The 27634-nt window shown below is 37.3% G+C and overlaps 2 protein-coding genes across 3 annotated transcripts; both read left to right on the top strand.

Annotated features, from left to right (window-relative positions):
- Window positions 1–245: 245 nt before the first annotated feature.
- Window positions 246–23999, top strand: LOC6644484. Of its 2 annotated transcripts, XM_047011620.1 has the most exons (11): window positions 246–434; window positions 14653–14829; window positions 17375–17587; window positions 18807–19625; window positions 19692–19871; window positions 19930–20316; window positions 20372–20834; window positions 21210–21719; window positions 22664–22765; window positions 23084–23242; window positions 23309–23999. In XM_047011620.1, exons 1-11 carry the CDS (start codon window positions 368–370, stop codon window positions 23541–23543), a joined length of 3312 nt encoding a protein of 1103 aa, XP_046867576.1. In that variant the 5' UTR covers window positions 246–367; the 3' UTR covers window positions 23544–23999. The 2 variants fall into 2 exon arrangements, with proteins under 2 accessions (XP_046867576.1, XP_023032751.1); XM_023176983.2 differs by lacking the exon at window positions 21210–21719.
- A 1101-nt stretch (window positions 24000–25100) lies between these two features.
- LOC6644485 (probable 60S ribosomal protein L37-A) lies at window positions 25101–25959 on the top strand. Its single transcript, XM_047011563.1, has 3 exons — window positions 25101–25178; window positions 25441–25576; window positions 25655–25959. The coding sequence occupies exons 1-3, from the start codon at window positions 25176–25178 to the stop codon at window positions 25798–25800; spliced, it is 285 nt and encodes a 94-aa protein (XP_046867519.1). The 5' UTR covers window positions 25101–25175; the 3' UTR covers window positions 25801–25959.
- The last annotated feature ends 1675 nt before the right edge of the window (window positions 25960–27634 follow it).

Raw genomic sequence — 27634 nt, 5'->3', positions numbered from 1 at the left:
GTGTTAGTTGTTTTCATTTTTTTTTTTTAACCAAGTGCTTTTCAAATTCTAAATTGAAAGATTTCTTAGTTTTTTTTGTTGGTTTTTTTTTTGTTTTGTTAGTTTTTATCTTCATGTCTCCTGCAACCTGTGTAAGGTTGAAACAAGTGCACATGCAAAAACAGTGAAAATCAATTCCGGAAAATCGAAAAACCAAAACTAAAGCAATAGATCCTCAAAAACCAATAACAACAACAAAAAAAAAAAAAAGAAAAGCCTTACGAAAATTTAAACATCCCAGCGCGAATAAGCCGCAACGAGAGCGAGCAAGTGAGAGAAAGAGAGAGGAGAGATACGCCGTGAGTGAGTGAGGGAGAGAGCAACAACAATGCAAGGCACGCAGTTGTTGCTGCCGCTGCTGGTGGCGTTGGCGTTGGCGCAAGCGCAGAATATAGGTGAGTGTGTCAAGCGAAAGACGACAAAAAAAAAAAAACCAAACACAAACAAAAAGCAAAAAGAACAACACGAAATTGTGGAAATTCGCCAAGTTAAATCTATTTCGCCACGAATTCTGAACTCCCTTTACCATCTTAAACGTTGAATGGATAGACTTTGAGCAAAACTATTGCATACTTTAGGGGGTTGCAAGCGCTTAGTAACGCTCATTTAATCGCTTATTTTTATTAATTGCCAATTGGTATTAAGTAGTAAAACTTAATAGTAGCAAAAGAATTCATAAATGACAACTTTTCAATTGATTACCTAGCTGAATTATTGCATACTTTAATGGGGTTAGTTTGGGGAGAAACTATTCTTGCAATCAAAATTACAGTTACTAAAATCCTAACAATGACTTAGCTTGTTTAAAATTACTACAACAAATTTCTCTAGAAAGTTTCCAAATAGTTTGCTTAACAAATAGAAAGGATTTGAACACTTAACTTTATTTAAATATATAATTGTTAGCTGTTAAATAGATTTCAAGCATTCAAATGAATTGCTATTCAAATTAGTTCCTGGCTATATATCCATTCATGTATGTATATATTGGAACAGTCTTGTGTTTTAATAGATTTTTCCAGCAACTTCATGACATAAGAGATTTTTATAAAGTTTTGTCTTTTGGTTAGAGGACTTGAGCCAAGTGCTCAAATATATTGATGTATAACATTATGTGGTCAGAGTATAGAAAATTTTATGATTTTTCAAAAAGAACAAATTTTCTCTCGTTGCAACTTGTTGTTGCTTGTTTTCATCACCCATTTTCGGATCGGTTAAAGTTGTTCTTGCTGCTGCTGCCACACCTTAAAAACGAAAATTCTTTTTCACATTTTTTGCATATATTTTTTTTGCTGCCGTTTTTTGTGTGTGTTGTTTTGTTTTTTTTTTTTTGATTTCCGTTTCTGGTTTCAGTGCATTTTGTTTTCCCACGTTCCCAGTGCCCAGCACCGAGAACCGAGCAACCAGACCCAGTTCCGAGTCAAGTGTTTGGTCAGCTTGTGTTATTTTTATCGGTCAACTTGTTGTTGTTGCCTGTTAATTGTTTCGTGGGATATAGGCGACAACAAGAATCAAAAATGAGATCATTTATGCACACATATAAAAAACATGTGTATATATAGGTGAAGGGGAGGCGCCGTTTTGGTCAGGAAACGGATGTTTGTTTGGGTCAGAGAATGAGAAAGAGAGAGGGAGAGAGAGAAAAATATGTGCCACATCAAAAGACTTAGGCAACAAACTTGCCTTTTGCACGTGGCAGCAAACGGAGAGAAAGACAAGTGAAGAAGACAAGGCAAATGCAAAAATAGAACGTCACCTGTTCAACACCTGCTTAAAAATAGATCCGATTACATATTAACTCCTCCTTTACCTCCTCTGCACGTGGCATTCGATTCAAATTACTAGGCCAAAGAGAAGCCACCTTGAACTTAAGTAAGAAAGAGGAATGCATAAGATAGAATGAAAAATTGCAAAAAGACAATGGAGAGAGAGAGAGAGAGAAATATATATAGATACATATTCACATATATGTAATAGAAGAAGAAATTGATGGACTCTATAAATAAAATTAAATTAAAAGCAAAAGAAAAAAAGAGAGAGAATTTGGTAGAAGGAGGGAATAAAGGAAATAATAGTGTATAAGAGAAGGAAGGAATATACAAAACATAGCAAAAAGTCGGAAAGGAAGTAAATTCTATTCAAATATCTACCTGTCTCTTGGCTATTTCTACTCACCGTTGGATTTAAAGCAAATTTGTTGAATGTATAGTCATTATATTTTCCGTAAGGTATGGCATCTAGCAATAGTTACAAAACATATTTTCAAAGGCGTTGCCTAGGGCCAACGAATGATATCTTCTAGCATCAGCCTCAGTAATGCAATAAAAAATAATACAAATCAAACAAACAAACAAACAACTAAAATGATGCTGGGAAAGTTGATGACAATAAAACGTAAAAAGTAAAAGTAAGAGAGACAAGTAAGAAAGAAGCAAAATTAGCGGCTAATTGGCATGTGTATACATAAATATATACCAGCAGATACATGTACATTTATATATATATATATATATATATATATATAAATATCTATCTGTATCTGCATGATGTATGACCAACTCCTCATCATCATCAGCAGCAGCAACAAATTGCGGAAGTTTTACGTTTAATTGCAATGCGAAACTTCATATAGTTATAATATGGATACCTTTTGTATCTTGTAGTTTGTTTTCAATGTATCTTTTTTTTCGTTTCTTTCGCTGTTGCTGTTGCTGCTGTTGGCTTTGCACAATGAACCGAACCACAAGTATATATGGCTATGGCCATGTCTATGGCAAAAAGGGCGTTTAATGCATAGGCGTGGCAATGGCTCGGTGCACGCATGCTTGGCAATAATCATTATGTTGTGGCTGCTGTGGTCGAGTTTACATAACATTATAGACAGCTAAAACTAAAGAAAGAGATAGAGAAAGCGACATAGATCTAACAAGGAAGTAGGAAGAAAAATCCTAGTTTGAATATGCGTGGGTAAATTGCAAGAGAGACCTTCAGAGAGTGAGAGAGGGGGAGAGAGAGATTTTCATACTCATATACTCATCTTTATATTTACTTTTACTTTTTTGTCTAACCACATTTTGTTTAATGTTTGTTTGTTTGCCGAACCAAAAGTCATTAGGCCCATGAGAATTATGTGAATGATGATGCGGGTGACAATTGTAACATCCCGAGTTAAAAGTTTTGCCAACCAAAGTCAACAGTTTCTTTATGTAATGAGATAAGTTTTTGTTGTTGTCTTTGTATGTTAGGTTTTAGGTTTTTGTTTTTCTCCGAGCTTGAAGGTGTGCAAAGTCAAACGGAAATTTACAAAATGTTCCAGTTTTTTTTCGCTTTTTTTGTGAATTCTCTGGCAAATAATACTTTTCCCATTAATTTTTGCCAATTGGTGACCCCGACGTTTCATGATTTTTAATGAATATGATGAAAGCTCATTCATCAACGATAAAATTCAAAATGTTTATATTCGAAATGACCCCGACACATCTTTTTAGCTACAAAATGAAAGTGTCTCAAAAGGCATTTTCAATTGGTTGTTCGGTTCAATATTTAATGGCAATTTGCTGATTTTTTGGGGCCAAGTGACGAAACGCAATAAATTCAGCCAACGCGTTCATACACACACACACACACACACAATGTTTGAATCGAGTATTTAAAGTTATTAACAAAGCAATTATTAATAACAATTTCAATTGTTGTCGGCATTGGAATCGTCGTGAATCACAGAAGCCAATTTGTTGCCATTCGAAAATGGCAACTGCAACACCAGCAACAATTGTACATATATTACAATTAATTAAAGTTAAAAGAGTGAGAAAGACAGGGAGAGAGAGAGAGAGAGAGAGAGAGAGACAAACATAAACCAGCAAGTCGCATAAATTCTGCTCAACATTTGCTACACCTTGTGTGACTCTTTCTTCTCCCTATCCTAACGCGATGGCATAGCTGGCATTTAAATGCGTTGTTAATAGCAAACAATTTCATTTATTTATTAGAGACGTTAGTTTCACTTTTCAAACATTTTCACTATGACATTAAAATTTCTCACACACAGACACACACACAAGCAAATGCGAAAGTTGCAAGTGTGGAAAAGTATGTAGTTTATATTAACTGCAGTCCGCAATGCCATTTATATTCAAAGACAATTCAAAACGCTCACGTCCCAAAATCCCAAACACTGCTCTCTAGGGGGGGCAGAAGAGTAGCTGTAAACAAACGGCAGTTAGTAATAATAATAGTAGTAGTAGTTGTTATAGGAGGTTGTTGGCCAACCCAAAAAAAAAAAACACACAGCAACACCACGTTGATTGAAATTTATGCGATAATAATAATAATAATAATGAAGATGATAATCAACCATGGGACGAATTGAGATGAGTTTGAATGGAATGTTGTCATAGACACACCCTCAATTCTCCAGTATAGAATCAAATAACTAATTGATTACTTTTGGCCAAAAACGAATGAGTCAAATGAATCAAACTCTTTGCGAAAAACATACCTAAAAACTTTCACCAAAAAACAATATATATTTAGGTAACTTAAGAAGAAGCTTTAACTTCAAAACTACACCGCATTTGTATATACCCTCACCAAAAATGGTTAGTTGGGAAAATAATTGGAAATTCATATAGTAAATAATCGAATCTGTGTTTGTTTAACAAGCTTCTGCATATCTTCCTTATAAAAACTCGAGTTCTTCGACCATCTGGATCTTTTTAATTTATTACAAAGATATTGAGAAAGAGATTGAGTCATATTTATTAGAACAAAAAATCAGCACATCTTATTTAGATATTAAGACATAATTAGATATCAGCATATCTTAAATATAAGAAAATGAGACAAATATATAGAAATATGCAATGAACAGACCGACCAAGTAAAATTTTTAGTTATGTAGTTTTGTGCTGCTTTTGGAAATAATTTTGTTTGAAACTTGGAAGAGAATTAAAAAAAACAAGAAAACCCAAATCTTAACAGAGTTATTTTTCATATTAAAGAAAGAAATGCTACATTTTTCGAGACATCCTTCTAATCTGCTAAAAAGAAAACCTTTTAAATTTCCTCTTAAAATTTAAAATAAAATAAGTTGGTTAAATTTTCAATTAATAAGTTTATAATTTTTCCTACAGTTTTTTGAGTCTTCCGCTCAATTTATGCAAACAGTTCAATGTTATTTAAATGAAGCCAATTTTCGTTGCTTGAATTACGTTAATCAAACTTCGTTTTGTTGTTGTTGTTGAGCATAACGTTAATTTTTGCAATATTAATATTAGTTTTTTCTTTTTTTTTCTTTATATTTATAATCATTAAACATATATTGGGAGGAGATAATGGCAGACAACTTGTTGGAGGGAATGAGGAAAGAGGCAAGAAAGAAATTGCAATTTGCCGTTTTTGCCGTTTTGCATTGTTTCGCTTTATTCGCCATTATCATCATCATGATCATCATTTTCTGTTCATAAATGTTGATGATCATGATGCAAGTTCAATGACTTTACTTCTGGCTTATCTATATGTGTATAAATATCTTCTGGCCTTAAGACAATGTTAACAAAGCCAATCGGAAGTGTTTGGTGATCTCTCTGTTGGTCTCTCTCTCTCCCTCTCTTTCTTTCTCTCTTGGACCAATCAATAACTACAAGAAAGCTACAGTTATATCTTGTTGCAACCGACTGTATCCACCTGCTGTGGCTAAATAGATTTCAATTCATTTCAGTTTCGTAATCTTCATTCCAGAGTGGGGGCTCTCTCAAAGTCTTTGGCTAGCGGTAAAACTAAACAAAATTCCAAATATGTTTTTTTATAATTAAAATGACTTGAGATTTCTAAAGGGAAATCCACTCTGTTTATCTCTCTCTCTCCCTCTCTCTGTCTTTGTAACGCTGTCTGTGGGACTTTGTCTATTTGTTTTTTTTTTTTTTGGGTCCACCTTTTATTATTTGTTGGCCCATTTGCATATCGTAGCAGCAGCAGCAGCGTTGACAAAAATTCCAAAATTGTTTTTTATTATTTTTTTTTTTTGGTAGGGAGATTTTCTTATGAACACAAAAAGAAAGTCGACAAAAGTTTATTTGATTTAGTGTCTATAGACAAAATGGTGGTTTTTCCTTTTGTTCTTCTTTTAAGTTTTATGCAAATTGTTTTTTAAACTATTCTTCATTTCCATTTTCTGCTGTTCTCAAGCAGATTAACCTGAATGGAAAGAAGAAAAAAAAATATCTTCGCATAGCATTGAAAATGTTCACAAACTTACAAATTAGGCGGACAACACCAAAAATAAATGCTAACAGCAATAGCAATAGCAGCAACAAAAGGTAAACGAAAAAATTAGGCAACTGCTGCTGCAAGTACAGTAAGCACTCAACAATAAGTGCTCACTGTGACTGTTCCATAGCACGAGCCAGTAAACTGAAATACTTTGATATTGCTGATGTTGCAGGTGTTTGGCTGCAGCCGCAGCAGCAGCAGCAGCTGCTCTGGCAAGTGACAGACAGACAGACAGACACACGCAAGCAAGCAACTTGCTTTTGGGCTGAGTGCTGACCCAGTTAGTGTCAGAGAGAAGGACAACAACAGCAACAGCAACAGCAACTGTTGCTGGTGTGCAAAAACTAAAAAAAAAATAATAATAAATACATTGCCGCCAGCAACACTTTTCTACAGCTTGCACATTGATTTGTGTGTGGTGTGTGGTGGCTTGTGTGTGTTTGGAATGCGGTCAACTGGGCATCCAGCTTTAGATTCAGCTTCAGTTCCAGCTACCCAACATCCAATACCCGCCATCGTCGCCGTCGTCGTCGTCGGTCAATGTCGTCGATAGTCTCTCTCTCACCACTTCTTTTTCTTCTTGGTCTTCTTTTTTTTTTTTTTTGTTTGAATCGATTGCCGTTGCTTGGCCTTGCTTTTGAGAGAAGCGGCGGCAGCGGCAGCGGCGGCAATCAAGCGTTTCCTTTGCGGCAGAAAGTGCCGCAAAATCATATCGAACCTGTTATAAAAAGCTTAGAGCGAGATATCAAGAAATTGTTAAGAAAGAAGAACGAGAAAGACATATTATAGACATAGACCCTGTTGTCATCAGGTGAAAGATGCTGCCACTTGGTGGCGTAGAGAAAAAGAGAGAGAGAGAGAGATGGTCTGTGGGGTGGGGGAACGATGGTGGGGTGCGGAGGAATGAATTGCTGTTGGATCGCGTTGTCGATGCTTGATGCTGTCATTGTCATGTTGCCAGCGGCTCGCCTTCTTCTTCTTCTTCATCTGGTTGTTGCTGTTAATGTTGTTATTGTTAGTTCTATCAACTTGTTGCTGTTGTTGTTGTTTTACGTAACTGTTTACGCTTGAAATTTATTGTTGTTGCTGTTGTTGTGCGTACCGTTACATAAATGAGAAGTCAAGTCAGAGCGCATGTTTATTTAATACGCTTAGCAGCTTTTAGCATGCCAACTTACAGACAAGACCCACTCATGAAGCATAGACAGCAGACAATCACACACACACACACACACAACCAACTCTCATGTGTGCCGTGCGTGTGTGTGTGTGTGTGTGTGTGTGTGGTAGACGTTCTTTTGATGTCTCATTTAATGCCCATGATGGGCAATTTTTATGCGCAATTAATTCTAAAAGGCAAAGCAATGAAACGCATAATGAAAAAACAAAAACCTAAATAAATAAAATCATTATAGGTACTCTACACTATATTATACGACCACTTTGATGCTCTACTTGAAATTATTTACTTGAGCAGTGTATAAATTGTATATTCAATTGAAATGAATATTTTATTTTGTATTTGATATTTAAATTTCTGTACTTAAATGCTTCCAATAAATCGGATGATAAAGATTCATTTATTTCTTAACAAGGTTTTTACATCAAAAAATAATATATATTCTAATATTTATACTATAATATATATACTAAGTAATATATGCCAATATAATTTTTCTGAAAATTATTTCTTGTATTTCTTTTTTCTCAATAAGCAATAAAAATTTATTAGAACTTCTTTTTACTCTTCCCATTGGCTTAGAAATTGAACTAGCTTCATTTTGGGATTAAGTTTAAGAAATTCATGTACTTAAATGCTTGAAAATATAAACTAATTGAATATGCATTACAGCTCTGTGAGCTCTAGTCTAAAAAGTTCAATCAAGTTTTTAACCATACCATCTAAAAAGGTTTTAAAATTGGTAAGAGACAACTTGAATATCATATCCAAATAAATTTTCTAAGCAAAATGATTAATTTTGAATAGAAATATATATTTTTTCAAGCCAAACAAGTGTCTATGTTATTATAGCCAATTGTTCTTTTGGTAGTAAAGTGAATATGCCTTTAATTTTATTGCCTTAGAGCAAATGGCCAAGCATTAGCGGAAGTTCAAATCAAAAGACTTAGGCAACAAACTTACCAAAAAAATTAAAAAAAAAAACGAAAAGAGAGAAGAAGAAGAAAAAAAGGCAACAAAACATTGAAAAAGTTTCATTTGACTTAACAAGGCGCATCTATTGCGCAAAAAAAAAAACAAAAACAAGCGAAACACTTGCGAAATGCATTTTAACGAGGTTCTACTAATTCGCCGACAACTCCGACTCCAACTCCAACTTCAACTCCAACTCAGAGTCAAACTCGTAGCACCAAGCTACTACACTCTTAACTGGGTCAAAAGAAGTAGAAGAAGACGAAACAGAGCTACAAGATGAAAAGAGATGAACCATAAGAAACAGAATACACAAAGACATGGAATAAAAGCTAAGAAGAAGCTGCGTGATTCAGAAACAAAAAAAAAAACACACACACACACACACACTTGCACAAAAAAAAAAGACAAAACAAACTGGTCAAGTCAAGCGCCAATTTATGTAAATCCAAAACCAATCAGCCTCAAAACGGCAACCGACAACATGATCATTATGAACATCATCATTCTCATCTGCATCTGCAGCGTCTCTTCATTAAGAAGATGGGCACCTGGAATAGGCTAACGGTCCAAAAAGAAAAAACCGTTTTCGACCAGGCCAACACAAATTTCTTTTCCATAGTCAAAACTTGAAATTATTTAACATGAATCATTTGCCAAGTCCCCGCTAAGCCAAAGAAAACTACAAAACAAAATCAAAATCTAAAGAAAAAACCAAGTAGACAAAAAACAAAAAGGGAAAAAGGGAAAAGCGTAAGTTGTAAAATTTTCACTTGATCTAACGATCTCTTCAGAAGAGAAGACAAAGCTCAGCTATCGCAATTGGGTCATCAAATTGAGTGTTTCTGTTATTTCTGTTTTTGTTTTTACAAGCACTTGCACTTTTCAATTTCGTAATTGAAGCGGCAAGAACAGATCAGATGGAGGAGTAGGCGGAATAGGAATGAAGTAGATGAGGAAGCCACAGTCAGTCGACGAAGCGTGGGCGGTTGGCAATCAGCGCATGACGCCTACCAAATGCCTTTAGAAGACGACTCCCTAGCAATTCCTCTGGCACAATTCTCCTCCTCCTCCGCCGTATTCAGCAACTTCCATTGGCTGCGTCTATACAACTTTAATTAGCGCCTGGGTCAAGCAGCAAGCAGTAAGCAGTTCACAATGAACAAAGAAAGCAGTTGGGGAGTTCCCCTCTCCCCTCCTGTCTCACTAACCACCACTCTACACCACATAACTTTAACTATTTGCGCCTCATTTATGTAGAGAGACTCTGCCTACCTTTACCTTACTCGCATGGCAATTAGGCTAAAACTGTAGCCTCCAGACTGAGGTAAATAAGCACGGGGTAAGGGAAGAGGTACCAGCAATGCATCTGCACATTCAACGCCATTGTGGTCTTCATGGGTCTTCGTCTTTTCTTTTGTCATTTCCACTTGTGCACTTGACGTTGCGCATTTAAAATGAAATTAGCCGCCATACGCAAATTGCAGACATTGTGTATGTTGTTCAACCGATTGGAGACGTGGCCTGGGACGAGCGGGCACAAAGGGGTGGCGGATTGTGGTGGCTTTAGCTCGACTTTGGGTTGGGTCACTAATTGTTGGTGTTGCTGCTGCTGCTGCTGTTTTTGTTGTAGAAAGTTGCAACAGACTATGCCAACTGCATACCAATAGACTAATCAAGTTTCTGTCAGATTTCTGTTTTTTTTTTTTTTTTTGGGAAATCACTCAATATTATGTAATGCTGCATTTTTGTTTCGCCCCTCCCCCCGTCCAACACTTTATCATTAAACAAATTTTATGTGGGCTTAAGAAATTAATCAATTTTCTTAAAATCGTGTTGAGTTTATTTCATAAAGTTTAAAGCAATTTTTTCACTTTAGCATTTCATTTTGTTTACTATATAAAACATTTGCTTAAAACAAATGACAACTAACTAATTAAGCATGGCTTTCGCTTTCCTGCTCTTCATTTTCACTTGCTTTTTTTCACATTTTTTTTTGGCACAACAATTCGAATTTTTCTTCAAATCAAATTCCATAGAAATGGTAACAAAAAAGCCGAAGCAAAAAACACAAACGTTAAACAAAAGAAAAGACCAAGGCGTTGATGGACAATTTGTTACAACAACAAAACCAAAAACAACAACAACCACCGAACCGGACCATGTCCAAAACAAGTTGGAAATTATAACGGTTATTATGATTATTATTATTATATGATTTTTATCGCACAATGAATATTCCGTCTGCATAATATAATATTGTTGTACAAATTGCTCTTGCTCTTGTCAATGTAATTTTGTGTGTGTGTGTGTGTGTGTGTAGGTCCGAATGTCTGTCTATGTGTGAGTGTGTGTGTGTGTATATATGCGGGATATCACTTTCACTTAGTTCGCGCACGTAGAAAGCAAATGAAAGCAAAGCAAACAACAACAACAACAAGTACAGAAACAAAAACCTCAGTACTAATGCCGCCATGTGGAAGTACCTACCAACATCATACACACATATACACACACACACACAGACACATATGTAGCATAGTGTAGCATAACTCAAAGAGATGGAGACAAGCGAAGATAGCGTGAAATTATATTGCACATTTAAAACAGATAAAGACACGAAAAGAAAGAAGCTTATGCAAAACCAAATTGATCCAAAAAGATCCACAGCAAAAAAACTTACAAAATAAATATATAGAAATGATCTAATCAAAAAAGAAGAAAGAATTCTATGCCTTTCTCTTTAATCACTTACACTAAAAATCACATTTCTGTTTAACTTTAGTGACTAAAGCAATCAATCAAGTTTCATAGAAAATTTTGGTAATTTCTCTTTGAATATTTTTATTCACTTATTTAATTGAAACAAATATCTTATTATATCATATTACCATGGCTATCTAGAGACTCTTCGTGTTTGAAATCACGTCCACTATGAACAAAAGACATGCTGAAAGTTAGTTAGATAGATTAAAGAAGTTTTCGCCCATGAGTGGTACCTCTTATATTTGATAGATATACATATTCTCTCTCAATGTATAAGAATTTCAAAGAATCAAGAACCTACGATTCTTGAAGTGAACGTGGCGGCGCCTAATAACGTTTTGCATACATCAAGGAAGTGCATTTCGGTCTGTGATAATGTTACAGTTAAGCTCACGTACTCATCTCCATTTGTGGCCTCCTCCCACGATTGGTGGTTCCCCTCGAGGGGTGGAGGCACAACTATTTCATGATGTCTATGTAGGTGTAAGTAGCGAGTGTATCATCAAAAACTCAAACCCGCATCAAGTCGCATTCATTCATTGTTCATGCATGGTTGCCTTGGGCGATCTTCTTCTTCTTCTTCGTGTGCTTTTTTACTCCTCATCGTGGGAGTTGGAAGTTGCTTCTTCTTTTTCCTACTTACCTTCTTCTTTTTTTTTGTAGGGTAATTTTGTTTCTGATTTTGTTGTTGTTGTTGGTAACTGAAACTGAAATTGAAAACAAAACAACGAAAAAAAAAAAAATAATGTTTCATGAACTTGATTTCTTAATTTGCGTGACAAATGACTCAGTCATATTTCTCTTTCTTTTTGTTGTTTTTTTTATTATTATTGTTGTTGTTGGTGTTGTTATTTATGTACTATATCTTACCTATATCTATATCTGTTGCAATTTGCCTGAACTAATTTCGTTTGGGGTCCACGTTGTGATGGTGTGGGTAGAGAGCCGAAGAAAAGAAGGTGGCGAAGGCGAGAGAGGGGGCGGTGGAGATGGCACCGTTATGATGAAATTGCATTTGGCATTGAGATTGTATAAGAGGCAAGAAGCCAAGAGCCAAAGATTGGCTTAGTTAAGAAGAAAGATGATGCTGCGACTGCTGAAAATGTGTAACAACACCAACAACAACAACAACTTTGAGAGAGCAAAGCATGTTTTTTTTTTTGTATTTAGTTTGTTTGTTCGTTGCGTTGTATTTGTATTTAATGGAGTTGCAGCTGTTGCTTTTGCTGCTTCTACTTGAAGTTGGAAAGTTGCACTGGTCAAATGATGTTGCAGTTATTCGACCATTTATGGCATGCCTGACTGGCCGACTGGTTACCTGATGAGTGGTCTTGACTGCAGTTGAAACCAACTACAAAGTCGAAGCTAAACCATAAGTTGAGCTACATATGTACATATACTTCTTGTACAAGCGATTTTTAATGATTTACCAGCCTCTCTCTTTCTCTCTCTCTCTTGCTCGAATCTTTCATATTTTATTCCTTTCCATTCGACCAACTTCCCTTGCAACTTCTATAGTTGATTATGTAAAGATCCAGCTGTACTTACTAAAAAATAGTATGGACTTACATAGATCTAGATGCTTAATTATTTACTTGCTAGGTAATAGCTACTTACTATTGACTCATTTAGAAGTAAATACCAAAAGTTCTAACTAATAGTCTCAAACCATAATCCATAAATAATGTTTACTCCAAAATTGAGTCAATATATGTCTATGAAAAACTTACTAACTTACTTACTAAATCTTTACGCTTTCATTGAGGCTCAAACTTAATCTATAGGATAGATTCTTTTGGAGATAGCACAAATAGTTAATCATATTCTTTGTTGGGCTCAAATCGCATCATTAGCCAATTTTGCTAAAGAACTTTTTTCCATGTAGCTAAAACTAGTAAATAAATCTGGAAAAAAGGTTGGCAAAGCATCCAATACGAGCCTTAACCTTTTTGTATATGACCTCAGATTAATACTTAAAGTCCTGAAGATTTTTAGAAGATAAATTTACAGAATACTTTTTAAAATTAAATTAAAGATTGAACAGAAATTCATTAAAGAAAAATGGAATATTAATAAAAAGGATTATTTAAATTGATTAAATACATATTTAAATTGATTATGGGATAAGAAAATTAATGAAATAATAATAATTTGATGATAGTTTAAATTAAAGTTATCAGTTTATGTAAATATTCAAAAATATATGTATTACAAAAGAAAGTGAATTTATTGCCACGTCGAATGAGATATTCATTGATTAAAATCGAATAGAAATTAGATAAGCTTCAGGGTCTCGGAGAAGAAGTACGGTTCATCTGGGCTCAGTTTCTTTTTCATTCAAATCTAGTGTTTTACCTGAGTTTTCCATAACGTCAATTGACAAGATCAACATATTAATGAGCTAAAAGATTATATAGAAACAAGTCAAGTCATTTTATTATTTAACACATTGTCGAAACAGTCGAAAAATTATCACCTGAGGCAGATTCTTTAAATTTATCAATCAATTGATAATTAATTGCATTTTTTTTTTCTCAACACTGAAACAAAGCACTTGTCACTGGACAATAACAAGTCTTAAGTTTTGGTTAGCAGCAACGTATTTTTTTTTTGTTTAATTTCTGTTTAACAATTGGGCAAGTTCCGTTCCAGTTTTTTTTTTATATTTTTGTTAGCAGTATTATTGTTGGTGCTGAGGTTGCCTTTGGTCACTTGGCTAAGTGAGTCTGAGTGTGTGTGTGTGTGAGTGTGTCAAAAATGTTAGGTATTCAAAGATTGCAAAATGTTCTCGACTTGTTGTTGCTGTTGTTGTTGATATTGTCAATGCAAAGCGTGAGAAAAATAGCTGCAACAGCAGCAGCAGCAAGCGGCAACTGTCAAGCATAGAAAAAAGCCATCAATTTAGTTGGCATTTGTTGTTGTTGTTTTGTTACTTACTCGTTTTGTATATAAGCGAGTGCTTTTCCCCCTCTTCTTCTCCTCCTCCCCCTCTCCATCAACCACAACACTTTTATTCATGAAGTGTTTGTATCTATGTTTTTTGCATCTGTAAGATATGCAAAAATTGTGAATACCGTGTGCAATTTCTATGATTAGTTTTTTTTTGCTTTTGTTCCGTCCATTTTCAATTTAGTTCCCAGGCTTAGCCCAATGTCAATACGTTTTCATATTAGATGAGCCGAAAGAACTTCATTTCGTAAATGATTAATAGATGATTGAGTAGCCGTTGGGAGATATAAAGATAGACAGATGAAATGTGGGACTGGCATATGAGAACATTAATTAAGAAATCAATCAAATGGCATTAGAAATCAATTGGCAATCAAGAGATTCGAAGAATAACATATCATACGAAGATTTCACCGAAAATATTTTCAATTTTTTTTAATTCCTGGTTTTTTATTTTTCGTTGCGTTTTACAGAATCGGATTGCAGTTTTCCTGGATCGCCGGCTCACAGTAGCGTTGTGTTCTCGAATGCGAATCTAACACAGGGTACAGTTGCCTCCTACAGCTGTGAGCGAGGATTTGAGCTGCTCGGTCCCGCACGACGTGTGTGCGACAAAAGTCAATGGGTGCCCGAGGGTATACCATTTTGTGGTAAGTAATTTACAATATTTGCAAAAGGCTAAAAAAACGTGGAAAAAAAAACAAACATTTTAAAAATTGTATGAAAAAAACGAAAGACTTATGACACGAACTTGCTGTTGGTCAATCAATTAGCACCTATCGCACACATACACATACACACACATAGAAACTTTCACCACAATATAGCAGCATTATAAATTTGAAGCGTTCTCAAATCGAAGCAAACATTTTCACACACACACACGAGCCCAGCGGAATAATGCAAAAGTTGTCGTGGTGAATGCGAACTAAAAAGTGAAACATGATTAACACAATAAGCAAATCGAGCCAAACAGAAACAGAAACAGCAAGATTGTGAGAGAGAGAGAGAGGCAGAGTGAGAGACGGAAAGGGAGGAGAGAGGGAGTCGAAGTTAAAGATGTAGTAGAGTCAACAACAAGAAGAATGTTAACGATCAACGACGGCCAACAACTCGCCACACAAATTGACCCACTTTTTGTCGGCTTGTGTTTTTTTTTTTTTTTTTTTTGGGTATTCACCCAAACACGAAAAGAGAGCGAAAGACAGAGACAGGTGATGGCTATGTGTAGTTAGACAGGGAAAGAAAAGATAATTCTAAATGAATTTCTATAGCACTGACATGCACTTCCGCCATGCCGCCAACAAACAAACAAAACAGAAGAAAAAAAATACCCCAAAATTGATTGACATAAACGGAGCAGACAAATAGAATTTAATGAATGAACGAATGAAGCGAAGAGAGATGGAGAGAGAAAGAGGCAATGGATGGGACGAAGGTGGAGGAGGTGCAGCCATGACACAGCGTGATCTGACAGTGGGCCAAGTTAATAATAGAATTAACTACCTTTAAACCCATTTTTTTTTTCTTCATTGTTTTGCTGCAAAGAAAGAAAACCCATTTTCACATGATTTTCAATTAAATTCAAATCAAATTATATTCAAATCAAACCGAAACTTCAAATAATTCATAAATAACGAGCACAAATGTTTCACACACATAAGCCACAATTTATATCCCAAGAGATTTTTGAATCCTGTCCCAAATGAGCAAGTAGCAATATGCAAGATAGGAAGTATAATTATTTGGACTCTTCACTCTCTTACAGAGCTTTTTTCCATAAATTTTGAATACATAAAATGCAAGGAATATTTCAGTATGTAAAATTTTATATCTTGAATGACAAATTGTTGCTATAACATCAATGTTTTTAGACTTTTCTGTAAAGTTCTATTGTCGTTTTGACTAAAGATTAAGAAAATTGATCTATCAGGCTTCTATAAATCGTATAAATATTATGATAATATAATATATTTAGTTTATACTGACACAGAAAAAATCTTGTAGAACATCAACTGATTACTTAGTTGGATTTATGTAACAGATTTTAGTTTTAACTCCAAAGACACACTTGCCCTTTAGGTCTTTCATTCCCATGTAATATGGGCTAACCGAATGGAGAAAGAGAGAGAGGGAGAGGGAGAAAGTGTGAGACACAGAAACAGAGAGAGAGAGAGACTGCGAAAGAAACTTGTCTCTTCTGTTTGGGTGAGGTTGATTTTGATTTCGAGGGACCCATAGCCTCCAGGGGTCTCTGACAACCGATTGTACCAAATATAATGCCAAATTGAATGATGATGATTATGTTTCGAGTTTCGTATTCGTCATGACACAGCAGGTAGTCAAAAGTAAAACGAGAGCGAGAGACAGACAGAGAGAAAGAGAGAGAGGCAAAGAGACCAAATAGATATAGAAATAGAAATTTAATTAAAAGGCAATTAAAAGCATTTGTCACACATGCCGGCAAAAGAACGAAAGTGCCGACAGTTGGCATCCCAAGCACCTGCTGGCTTAATGGACTCGGAGGAGGTGGGTAAGGCAGATTGAGCGGGGGGTGTGGTGGGAGAAAGCAGTTTTACGATGTGATCGCTTAAGCGTCATGAGCCGCTGAACTGAACTCAACTGAGCTAAACCCAGCCTGAGAGAGAGACTCGACTTGACTTTGGGTTTGGGTTTTATCCGACAGATGCATCTGATTAATGAATCTCAATGCGTAGCAATGTAATTAAGGCCCAAGTCAAGTAAAAGTTTAAGCAATGAGAAATTTCACTTTTGCTTTTGTTTTTCATCTGCATTTTAGTAGTTTTTTTTTTGGTTTTAAAATTTTTGGTTATTGTTTTGTTTCTGTTGGAATTAATCGTGAGCTCGTCCACAAGGTCCCTAGAACTTTGTTTGCTGAGTGAAAAACCATGTCAGGGCTTAACTTGGTCAATTAGTTGTCGTCGTTGTCGTAGTTGGTGTTGTTGTTGTTGTTGTTATTGGACCTTGATGTTTGTGGCCAATGTGGGAAACTGAAAAAGCCACCAATTGACTCCGACTGTCTGACTGACTGAATGACTGCTGAATGACAAAAGAACCCACACACAGCGAGAGAGAGAGAGATTAAGACACAGAGATAGATCCCATCTTATCTAATGGCAATCCATATTCAAATTTAAATTTAAACTTTTTCATCTTTTGTTTTTTTTTCTTTAGTTCTCAATGTGGCCGCTGGCAAGGCTCCCATGCAAATATCCACCGAGGGCGCTGGCGCTCCCCAGAAGGCCATCGATGGTTCCACATCGGCCTTCTTTACACCGGAAACCTGCTCGCTAACAAAATCGGAACGTTCCCCATGGTGGTATGTGAATCTATTGGAACCCTATATGGTGCAATTGGTGCGTTTGGATTTCGGCAAATCCTGTTGTGGTAAGTTTTCATCACCTATTCCACACACACACACACACACACATTCAGATGGTTTAAGTAAATTGCATAGCAAATGTATGGGAAAATAATACCTGGTTTTACCAACTGGCACTGGCATCCAATGTGAGCCAAACTCTCGCCTAGTGGCCCCCATCATCATCATCATCATCAGCAGCAGCAGCAGCAGCATCAGTGGCCAGGTTCAATGCACTTTTTTCCCATGCTTGCCAATCGTTTCGTTTCGTTTGAAATTGAATTGAAATGGCAAACGCTGCACGAAGAAAACTCCTCACCTGGCGACGACGAGTGAGTCAAAAGGGTTTTTCTTTTTATACAAAGAAAACAAACAAAACAAAAAACTGCCAACTAGAGTCAGCCAGTCAGCCAGTCAGCCAGCCATCTAGCCAGCCAGTTTTCCTAATGCTTTCACTTGCCAGCCAACAACAGCAGCAGCAGCAGCAGCAGCAGCAGCAGCAGCAGCAGCAGCAGCAGCAGCAGCAAATCTTGGTCGTTGTCGTTGTCTGCATCGTCTTTGGGGCCCGATATTATATTGTGTATATTATGTGACGACAGCGACGACCACCAACACCAACACTAACCCAACCAACATCATCAGCTTCTCCAGCTCCCCAGCTTTAGCCTCTAGTCGTCATCGTCTTCGGCATCGGCATCGGCATTGGCGGCGACTTAGTGACTCAGTTGGCGCGTTGGCAGGCCCGAAAAATTTATGATTACTTTCACTTGACTGAACCCTGACTGACCTGTTAGTGCAGCACAAAAAACGAACAACAACGAAAATAACAAACAATTTCTAGAAAACACCAGCAAACAATACGCAAACTAATAATAAAAAAAAGATTTGAATTTTCTTAAGGTTTTCCCAAAAATATATTACCAGTTGATTTTCTCTCTTTAAACATCCGTTGGATTAATTCAATAATAAGTTATTACCATATTTATAATTTGGTCAGTTTGATCATCAACATCTTAATTTTAGAGACTTAATTTAGTCTCGTGGACCTTCATAAACTTTTTGGCCTCTTCCTCTTCCAGAGACAAAAGATTGCCTTTTGCAAAGCGATTACCATTTAGTTTAGATAAGCTTTTCATAGATAATTTCACTAAATCGTTTGGCTAAATTATTAACATGAATGTTTATTTTAGAATTTTGATTCCTTTATCTTTGTATAACATGGAATATCGTCTGATTGTTTTACAGGAAATAAACCAGCAACTATTGTGGTGCGTGTGGGTAATAATCGTCCCGATTTGGGAACAAATCCAATTTGTAATCGTTTCACTGGACTCCTGGAGGCTGGTCAACCTTTATTCCTGCCCTGCAATCCACCCATGCCGGGTGCTTTTGTCAGTGTGCATTTGGAGAATAGTACACCAAATCCTCTGTCGATATGCGAGGCATTTGTCTACACGGATCAGGCATTGCCCATTGAGCGTTGTCCCACATTCCGGGATCAGCCACCCGGTGCATTGGCCTCGTACAATGGCAAATGCTATATATTCTATAATCGTCAGCCATTGAACTTTTTGGATGCCTTATCGTTTTGTCGCTCCCGTGGCGGAACTTTGATTAGCGAGAGTAACCCGGCCCTGCAAGGCTTCATTAGCTGGGAACTGTGGCGACGTCATCGCAGCGATGTCAGCTCCCAGTACTGGATGGGAGCGGTGCGGGATGGCAATGATCGCAGCATCTGGAAGTGGGTCAATGGCGATGAATTGACCGTCTCGTTCTGGAGCCATCCCGGTGGCGATGAGGATTGTGCCCGTTTCGACGGCTCCAAGGGTTGGCTATGGAGCGACACCAATTGCAACACGCTCTTGAATTTCATTTGTCAGCATCAGCCAAAGACTTGCGGACGTCCCGAACAACCACCCAATTCCACAATGGTGGCCCTGAATGGCTACGAAGTGGGAGCCCAGATCAAATACAGTTGCGATGCCAATCATTTGTTGGTGGGACCGGCGACACGTACCTGCCTGGAGACAGGTTTCTATAATGAGTTTCCACCTGTATGCAAATGTAAGTGACACCTTTTCGAGCCAGCTTGGAGCTGGAATCTCTTTAATTTCTGAATAATCTTTGCAGATATTGAATGCGGCTTGCCGGCCAGCATTGCCCATGGTTCATATGGACTTTTGAATAATACGGTGGGCTACCTCAGTCTGGTGAAATATACCTGCGACGAGGGCTATGAGATGATTGGACGGGCCCTGCTCACTTGTGACTTTGATGAACGTTGGAACGGACCTCCACCACGTTGCGAGAGTAAGTTGATTACTCCGTCCGTTGGGTCAATTGATGGCTAATCGAACTTCTTTTTCAGTTGTGGAATGTGACACATTGCCGGGCAATTATTACAACACGATTATCAATGCTCCGAATGGCACTTACTATGGATCCAAGGCGGAAATTACATGTCCACCCGGTTACCGCATGGAGGGACCACGTTCGCTGACTTGTCTAGCCACCGGCCAGTGGAGTAGTGCCCTGCCGCGATGCATTAAACTGGAGCCGACCACTTTGGCCACAGCTGCTGCTCCAACTGTGCCCGTCTCATTGGCCACACAACCGCCATTCCGGCCCAAGATAACAAGCACAAGCAGCAGCAGCAGCCCCACCACCAGTCGCACTCCAGCTTATCGTCCAGTGTCGACAGCTAGCTCCAACTATCCCAGCATTAGTACACCTCAAGTGGAGATCAATGGAGAATGTAAGTAGACTAATCCATTGACTTGGAATATAACTAATCCCCATCTGAATTGCAGCCGATTCCGAAGAGGAAATCAATGTGCCAGTACCTGGAACAGTGCGTGAAGAATTCCCACCACGGCGCACAGTGCGTCCTGTCCTCATACCGAAGAAACCGAATAGCACGCCAGCCTATGCACTGCCACCGAGCACAGCTGCACCACCAGCCGCTGCATCACCCACACCTTCGACATATGCTCCAACAGTGTCGCGGAATCGTCCCAATGTGGAGACAACGACCAGGAATACACAGCAAATTATACAGAACTCACATCCGCAGGATAATGAGATACCCGATAGTAACAATATTCGTCAGAATCAATCGCCCAATGTCAATGTACCGTTCGCTGTCGATAATCCCGATCGCAAGGAGACCAAAGAGGCTAAACTCAATCTTGGGGCGATTGTTGCCTTGGGGGCATTTGGTGGTTTTGTCTTCTTGGCTGCTGTCATCACGACCATTGTGATATTGGTCCGAAGGTGAGTCCTCCACGCAAACCCCTCGAGCCTATCTTTGTGTTAGCAGCGGCGGGAAGAATGGATGTCCTTGGGGATTGAATTAGAATTGTGGGGGTTAAAAATGTGCCCCATTTTTTTTTACTTTTTCACTTTTCTCTTAATCTTAATCGTTATCTCTCTCTCTCTCTCTCACTGTCTACCTATCACTCACTCTTTGTGATTTCTTGTTACCCCTCCACTAAGAAGAAAAAGAAGAGAGTCTCTAAAACACATTCACACACACACACATACACACCCAAAACCACCCACCTACACACGCATCGAAACGCTATCTCTTTCTCGTTGTACAACTCTCTTTTCTTCTCTCTCTCGCTACGGCATCAATCATACGATCAGCACCCCGAACAGCAAACGGCGGCACATTGCAAAACACTTGACCGACTATCATCATCATCATCAGCATCTGCATCATCCGCATTCGCATTCGCATCCGCATCATCCACATCCGCCGCAGCAGCATCAGCAGAAGCCATATCATCAGCAACAACAGATGGAGCAAAGGTATCGACAACGTGGTCCGGCACCACCGCCGCCACCACGACCCACAGCCACTCATCGTCTGCCCAGTTATGCCACAGCAACGGCAACTAGTGCCACTAGCTATGCCTCCACAGCCCAATTGACGAGATGCAGTGGCAAGGGGATGCGGATATTTGGTTCCAATTCGGTGGGATATGGCAGCATCAGTTCCAGTACATGCTGTGAACCACAATCGGCGGCGTTGCCAACTTCCTCGCTGTGGTATAGTGTGCTGGCGTTGCCATTCGATGATCAGAAACTGGGAAGGCGGGAATTTAGTAGTTATGGGCGTGGCTATAAGGCACGAGCCGGGCTCTTTAGCAATTCGCGGGATTGAAGCGAAAGCTAGCTAAATGAGTAAGAAGAAGAGAAGGAGGAATTGTGGAATCGAAACGAATTAAAAATGAAACGAACTACCTGCTCGAAAATGTGTGCCAAAGATGAACAACCGATACCAACTCTATACGAAATGAAAATGAAACCAAATTAAAACGAAAGCAATTGCAATTAATCAATCAAAACAAAGAACATACAATATAGCAAACGATCAATCAGTCAGTCAGTCAGTCGGTCGGTCGGTCAGTCAATCAAACAATCAAATGGCCATAATAAATAAATGTAAGCAGTCAATGAAACCAAAAAACCAATACCAACACCAAAACACCTACCAACAACTACAACAACAATAAACAACACACCAACAACAAACAACAGATAACAACAATCCACATCCATCAGTCAATCAATCAATCAATCAGTCAAAGAAAATGCTGCCAAATATTAATCCAAGAATGAATGCTGTGCTCTCTCACTCTCACTTTCTCCCACTCTCTCTCTCTCTCTCTCTCTCTCTGTTTTTGTTTTTGTTTTTGCGGTTTCATTTTCTCATTCCACACGCACATGTACACACACCCACACCCCACACACACACACACACACACACACACATAGAGAGTGGGTGAGTGAGAGAGGCTCAGAGGAACACGAACAAACACGCACACTTGTACATCAAAAACAAACGGGACTCTCTCTTATACAACATTCAACTCGTTCTCTCTCTCTCTCGCTCTTTGTCTCTATCTCTTATGCACGTCTGGGCTCCTTTATGTATGTGTCTTCTCTTTCTCTCTTTTTGTATCATTATCCTCTGTATGTGTGTGTAATTAACCCTTGTGTAACTAACAACCCTTTTAAATATATTCTTTGATCTTTCATTTTTCAACCTGTTTTTATTTTATTATATAATATTGTTTATCTTTCTTTATCCCTAGAAATCGCACTACCCAACACTATCGCCATCGTGCCTCACCAGACTGCAATACCGTTGCCAGCTTTGATAGCTCCACCTCAGGATCCCGGAATGGTCTCAATAGGTAATAACTAATTTTCTATTATGTATAAGTTAAAGGCCATCAAACACTTTAGAATCAGGAGTGTTGTAAAATAACGTAAAAGTGCTAAGGGTGTGCAGTAGAGAAGCAATTAGTGTTGTAAAATGGCGTCAAAGGAAAGTACCAGAAAGTAACCAGTTCATGCTTACGTAAAGATTTAGTATTAATCCCAGCTTCTAAAGTTTTGAGATCTTTGGAACAAGTAGAATTACATAACATTCCACTTTCAAGTACTGCATTTTAATATTTTAAGTAATTAAACTGTATTTTAATAATATTATAAATTCTATTACTTTTCAGATACTATCGCCAAGCTTGGGAAAATCTCCACGAATCGGCATCCAAGAATAGCTCACACAATGCCCTGCGCCGCAAGGAAACCTTAGATCCACCCAGTATGACCCGATCTCGCGATAATCTGCGCGACAATATGCAACGTTCTCGAGAGAATCTTGATAGGTAAGATCTTGAAAAATGGTGGGATAAACAACAAAAAACATTCTGATTTCGTATTTATCCCATTAGATGTGGTCGCGACAATTATGGCATGCGCGATGACTCCGAAATGGTTGTCTCCGATGTGTGCCTGAAGGGCGAAAAGAAGCGTCATCACCATCATCATCACAAGAGCAGCTCCCGCAATGGCGACTATCGTGATCGGGATCAATCGGCTGGCAGACGTGATCATCATAGGCACAGCGGTGGTGGCGGAGGCAACGGAGGAGCCGGCGGCAGCGGAGGTGGCGGTGGACACTATTGACCAACCATGGTTATCACTATCAATGTGGAGCGGCAATAATCTGTGTAGCTGTAGCAATTCCTTCTTGTGTGTGTATGTGCGTGTGAATGAATGGGTGTGAGTATGTCTGTGCGTGTGTGAAAGAGTGAGATATTGTAGAATGCAACATCGAAAGAACAACGGCAAAAAAGGTTTTGAATAATTGTAGCAAGTTAATTTTTTTTTTTTTTGTGTAATTTTGTTCACTTTGAATAAGATGAGAAATAAGTTTAGTTTAAACCAGGGCTGCAAAATGCGGTTTGTTAACGACATTTTCGACCGCTTCAAACATTCCTGGTCAGAGCAAGAATATCTATTTCCCCTCGAACAAGTCAATTTTACTTACCTAGATCACATATCACTTATCTGTATATCGAAATTTTTTGATGACCGACACTGAATCGTATATACATATATTTATTAGCAGAAAAGTTTTTTTCAAAGGGTTTTTTTTCAAACTTGTTTAGTTAAATTATTTTTATGAATTAGTTTTGTATGAATTTTTAAATGTTAATTATGCAAGCACAAAAATCTACAGCACCCTTACTTAACCCAACCCCATACCCCCTCCCATCCTCATCTCATCACATTACCGCAAAACCCCCCAGCAGTCAAATTATGTGCAACTTGGTTTAGCTTGGACTTGAGAGCTGAGAAAAAGCCAATTTTCCCCCGTCAAGCCAAATCGACTTGCTCATAGTCACAATATTAGTTATATATATATATATATATACACACATACACTTACATAAATGTATATGTGTATGTAACAGGTTAATAATAATATAATATTTACTAGATAGCAACGATAGATAAAAAAATGAGAAATTTAAAAAACAAAGAAAGGAAAACGTTTAAGAGTTTGATTCCCAGTCCATCGCGACCAAATCACAAGCAGGCAAGGACAGAAATCTATATATTGTATACCCGTGGTATATAATCAAATACGAAATACGATATGTATGTATGTAATTGTAGTACGTGTGCCATTAACGGCAACAGAATTTACTATAAATCAACAAACAAAAAACAACAAAATTTTGTTTTGTTTTCTACAATCTTTTTTTCTTTAATTTTGTTTGGCTGCATAATTTCGAACAAATTCATACCTTGTTTTTTTTATTATTATTATTATTTTGTAAACATTTATTGTAACGTATCATAATTTGTAGAAGAAAGAAAAATGAATGGTATACAATATTCATTTGTATTTTGTGCATTATTTTCCAAATGTAAATAATAATAATTTATTTCATAAAATAAAAACATATAAACATTTTTACTAAAAACAATCAAAGATAATATTTCTTTCAATGTTCAAATTTGAAAATTGGAGCGTAAAAAACCCGCTATTATTGAAATTAATCGATCGATTAGTCGATTAACTTTTTACGTTTTTATCGCACAGTGGCGCCACACGTCGCCTTATCGATAGGTACAGCTGCATTGATAACCTTTCACATAACTATCGATATACCGACCTATGTAGATAACATGTAGATATTATTAGACATCGATAGATCCCAAAGCAACCCTTCGTGCTACACGCCAAATTGTGACAGCAGCTGTCAAAATTCCTATCGGCCTTTCTTCTTTGAGCGTTCGCCATACAAGATGGTAGGTTAACGAAATTTCCACGTTCAAGCCTAAATAAAATCGTCAAATTTCTGTGCCATCCTATGTGATTTTGTAAAAAAGAAAGTGATTTACTAATGTGTACACTTAGCTGAATGTGAAAATCTAAAAATTATGTGATATTTGAAAAGTTAACAATGAATAAACAACATAAACAAAGTTTGGCGATTTTATTTTGTGATACTCCACCGGCTACTTTTTAACAAACTAATTGCAACCACTTTTTTTTGTATTTCGCTTACAGACGAAGGGTACCTCAAGCTTTGGTAAACGTCATAACAAGACGCACACCTTGTGCCGTCGTTGTGGACGCTCCTCCTACCACATCCAGAAGTCCACTTGCGCCCAGTGCGGCTATCCCGCTGCCAAGTTGCGTTCATGTAAGTATTGCCCACCACCCACCGACACCCATTGACAACTCCATGCTAATTACTTTTCTTTTATTCATAACTCAACAGACAACTGGTCCGTCAAGGCCAAGAGGAGGAAGACCACTGGCACTGGCCGCATGCGTCACCTGAAGGTTGTGCGCCGTCGTTTCCGCAACGGTTTCCGTGAAGGTACTCAGGCCAAGCCCAGGAAGACCACCCAGGCCTCCAAATAGGTTGTATGTGTGGGCCCAAGGATTCAATTCCAGCTCCAGCGAATGAAATAACAAACATCAACAACATCCAACGCGCCAGCAACTGAAATCCATAAAGAATGTGCTCCACCTATTTGTGTGTGTGACAAGGAGTTAATAAATTAACTTTTTTTTGATTAAGTGAACGTTTGTGATTCTTTTTTTTGTTGTGCCTATGAAAAGTGTTTAAAGGAAAGAGGGGAAAACCGAAACCCAAAAACCTTCTGTGCCGTCGGCACTGCTGTGCAAGTGTAGAATATGCTCTAGTTTCGACATGAGTTTGTCCCTTTCTGAAAACGTTACCGTTTTTCAAGTGGAACAAGAGTTCTTAAGGGGTCTCTACTTTAAATCTTTTTTGGCCTTTTGTATCGTTTCTTTGCAAATTATATTCGGCTTATTCACCGATTCCAAACAAGTGTCATTAATGTTGCTTATTTTGCTGTCTTTTTGGAGGGAACATGATTGACGAGATGGTAACTTTTACTGCTTGATTCAGGGCTAGGATTAAATGTGCCTGATTTTATTACAAATCGAATGATTTGTTAATGTTCTCAAGTATTTATAATAGAATATGTCCAAAAACCAATAGGCCACTCATGTGTCGACATTCAAAAATCGAAAGAACTTCATTTGTTACTGTCGTCTTCTTTATTGTTAATTTTGAACCATATACATATAACTATTGCCCATATCGGAAAATATATTGTTCTCTAATTAATATTGGCATTTCAACGCCATTTTTCGTTTCCGCTCTGTTAAAGTAAATAAACGTCAGGATTTTGCATGGCTTTCCTATTTAGTAGAAGAGTATGAAGTATTAATGGTGAACCCAAGTTTCTATATTTTAATTTACCTTCACAAATACTTTTTGGACTGTATTTATTTGTTATTAACCTTGACATTCCTGACTGTAATCACATTATTAAGGATGCCCTCGATAAGCATCCTCGTTGATTTTCCGTCGAGAGATTTGTGTAACTAGTGAAATAGCTTAATACACACAATGACTATTATTAGTAATCCCTTATCCCTCAACAAAAACGGTGTTGGTTGCTCTTACCGATGTTTGGTTTACCTTTCTGCTAAATATCACCTCATAAAGTGAAACATGAATTGAGGATGGGCTTCATTTTTAAATTGTTATATGGCTCTTAAAAATCAAAAATATTTTTCTGCAATATAAATACTTTTTTAGATGACAACTATAATTTCAAAATTTTAAACATTAGACCACTCAAGGAACATTCATTTAATTTGAACTATAAATAGATACTTTTAAATATAATTATAGGATGTTATCAATTGATTAAAAATTCAAGACTTGAATATGCTAAAAGGTTAAAAATTTTCTGTAAAATTTTGTAACTTCAAAGACCTAAAGATAAAATTTACTTTTGGTCCGAATCGTGGCCGGACAGAGTAGGGACTTTATTTTGGCCATCCTTAATATGTTTTCAAAGATTTTGAGTATAACTTTGTATGCCTTATGTTGTTTTTTTTGTCACATTTTTTGCATTCATTGTTTTATATCCGAAAATAATCCAAATTTTTCCGAGTTCACTCTTGGGTATAAGTTCCGTTGAAATTTCAAATTTGTCTTGCCCTCCCAAAAAGTATGCTACACAATTTATTTGTTTTCATAATTTTAATCATAATGTGAACTAATTTAAATTACTCACAAAATTGGTGACATTCGACCTGGCTTAATAAAAAAAAGTAATTACATTTTCGTTGCACTTATACATATATATAGTACATATGTATGTAGGTATTCGACTTGTGTTTGTTTGTGCGGAAGCAAGATTATATCGTATAA

This window comes from Drosophila willistoni (genome assembly GCF_018902025.1).
Source record: "Drosophila willistoni isolate 14030-0811.24 chromosome XL unlocalized genomic scaffold, UCI_dwil_1.1 Seg142, whole genome shotgun sequence".
In the NCBI taxonomy this organism is placed as follows: domain Eukaryota; kingdom Metazoa; phylum Arthropoda; class Insecta; order Diptera; family Drosophilidae; genus Drosophila; species Drosophila willistoni.
The sequence above is the reverse complement of the archived record's forward strand: the minus strand, read 5'-3'. Positions and strand labels throughout refer to the sequence as shown.

Coding starts and splice junctions, on each gene's coding strand:
- LOC6644484 (XM_047011620.1), top strand. CDS start 368: ATGCAAGGCACGCAGTTGTTGCTGCCGCTGCTGGTGGCGTTGGCGTTG. Junction 17,588..18,806: donor TTTCGGCAAATCCTGTTGTG/GTAAGTTTTCAT, acceptor ATTGTTTTACAG/GAAATAAACCAGCAACTATT. Junction 19,626..19,691: donor GTTTCCACCTGTATGCAAAT/GTAAGTGACACC, acceptor TAATCTTTGCAG/ATATTGAATGCGGCTTGCCG.
- LOC6644485 (XM_047011563.1), top strand. Junction 25,577..25,654: donor CGCTGCCAAGTTGCGTTCAT/GTAAGTATTGCC, acceptor ATAACTCAACAG/ACAACTGGTCCGTCAAGGCC.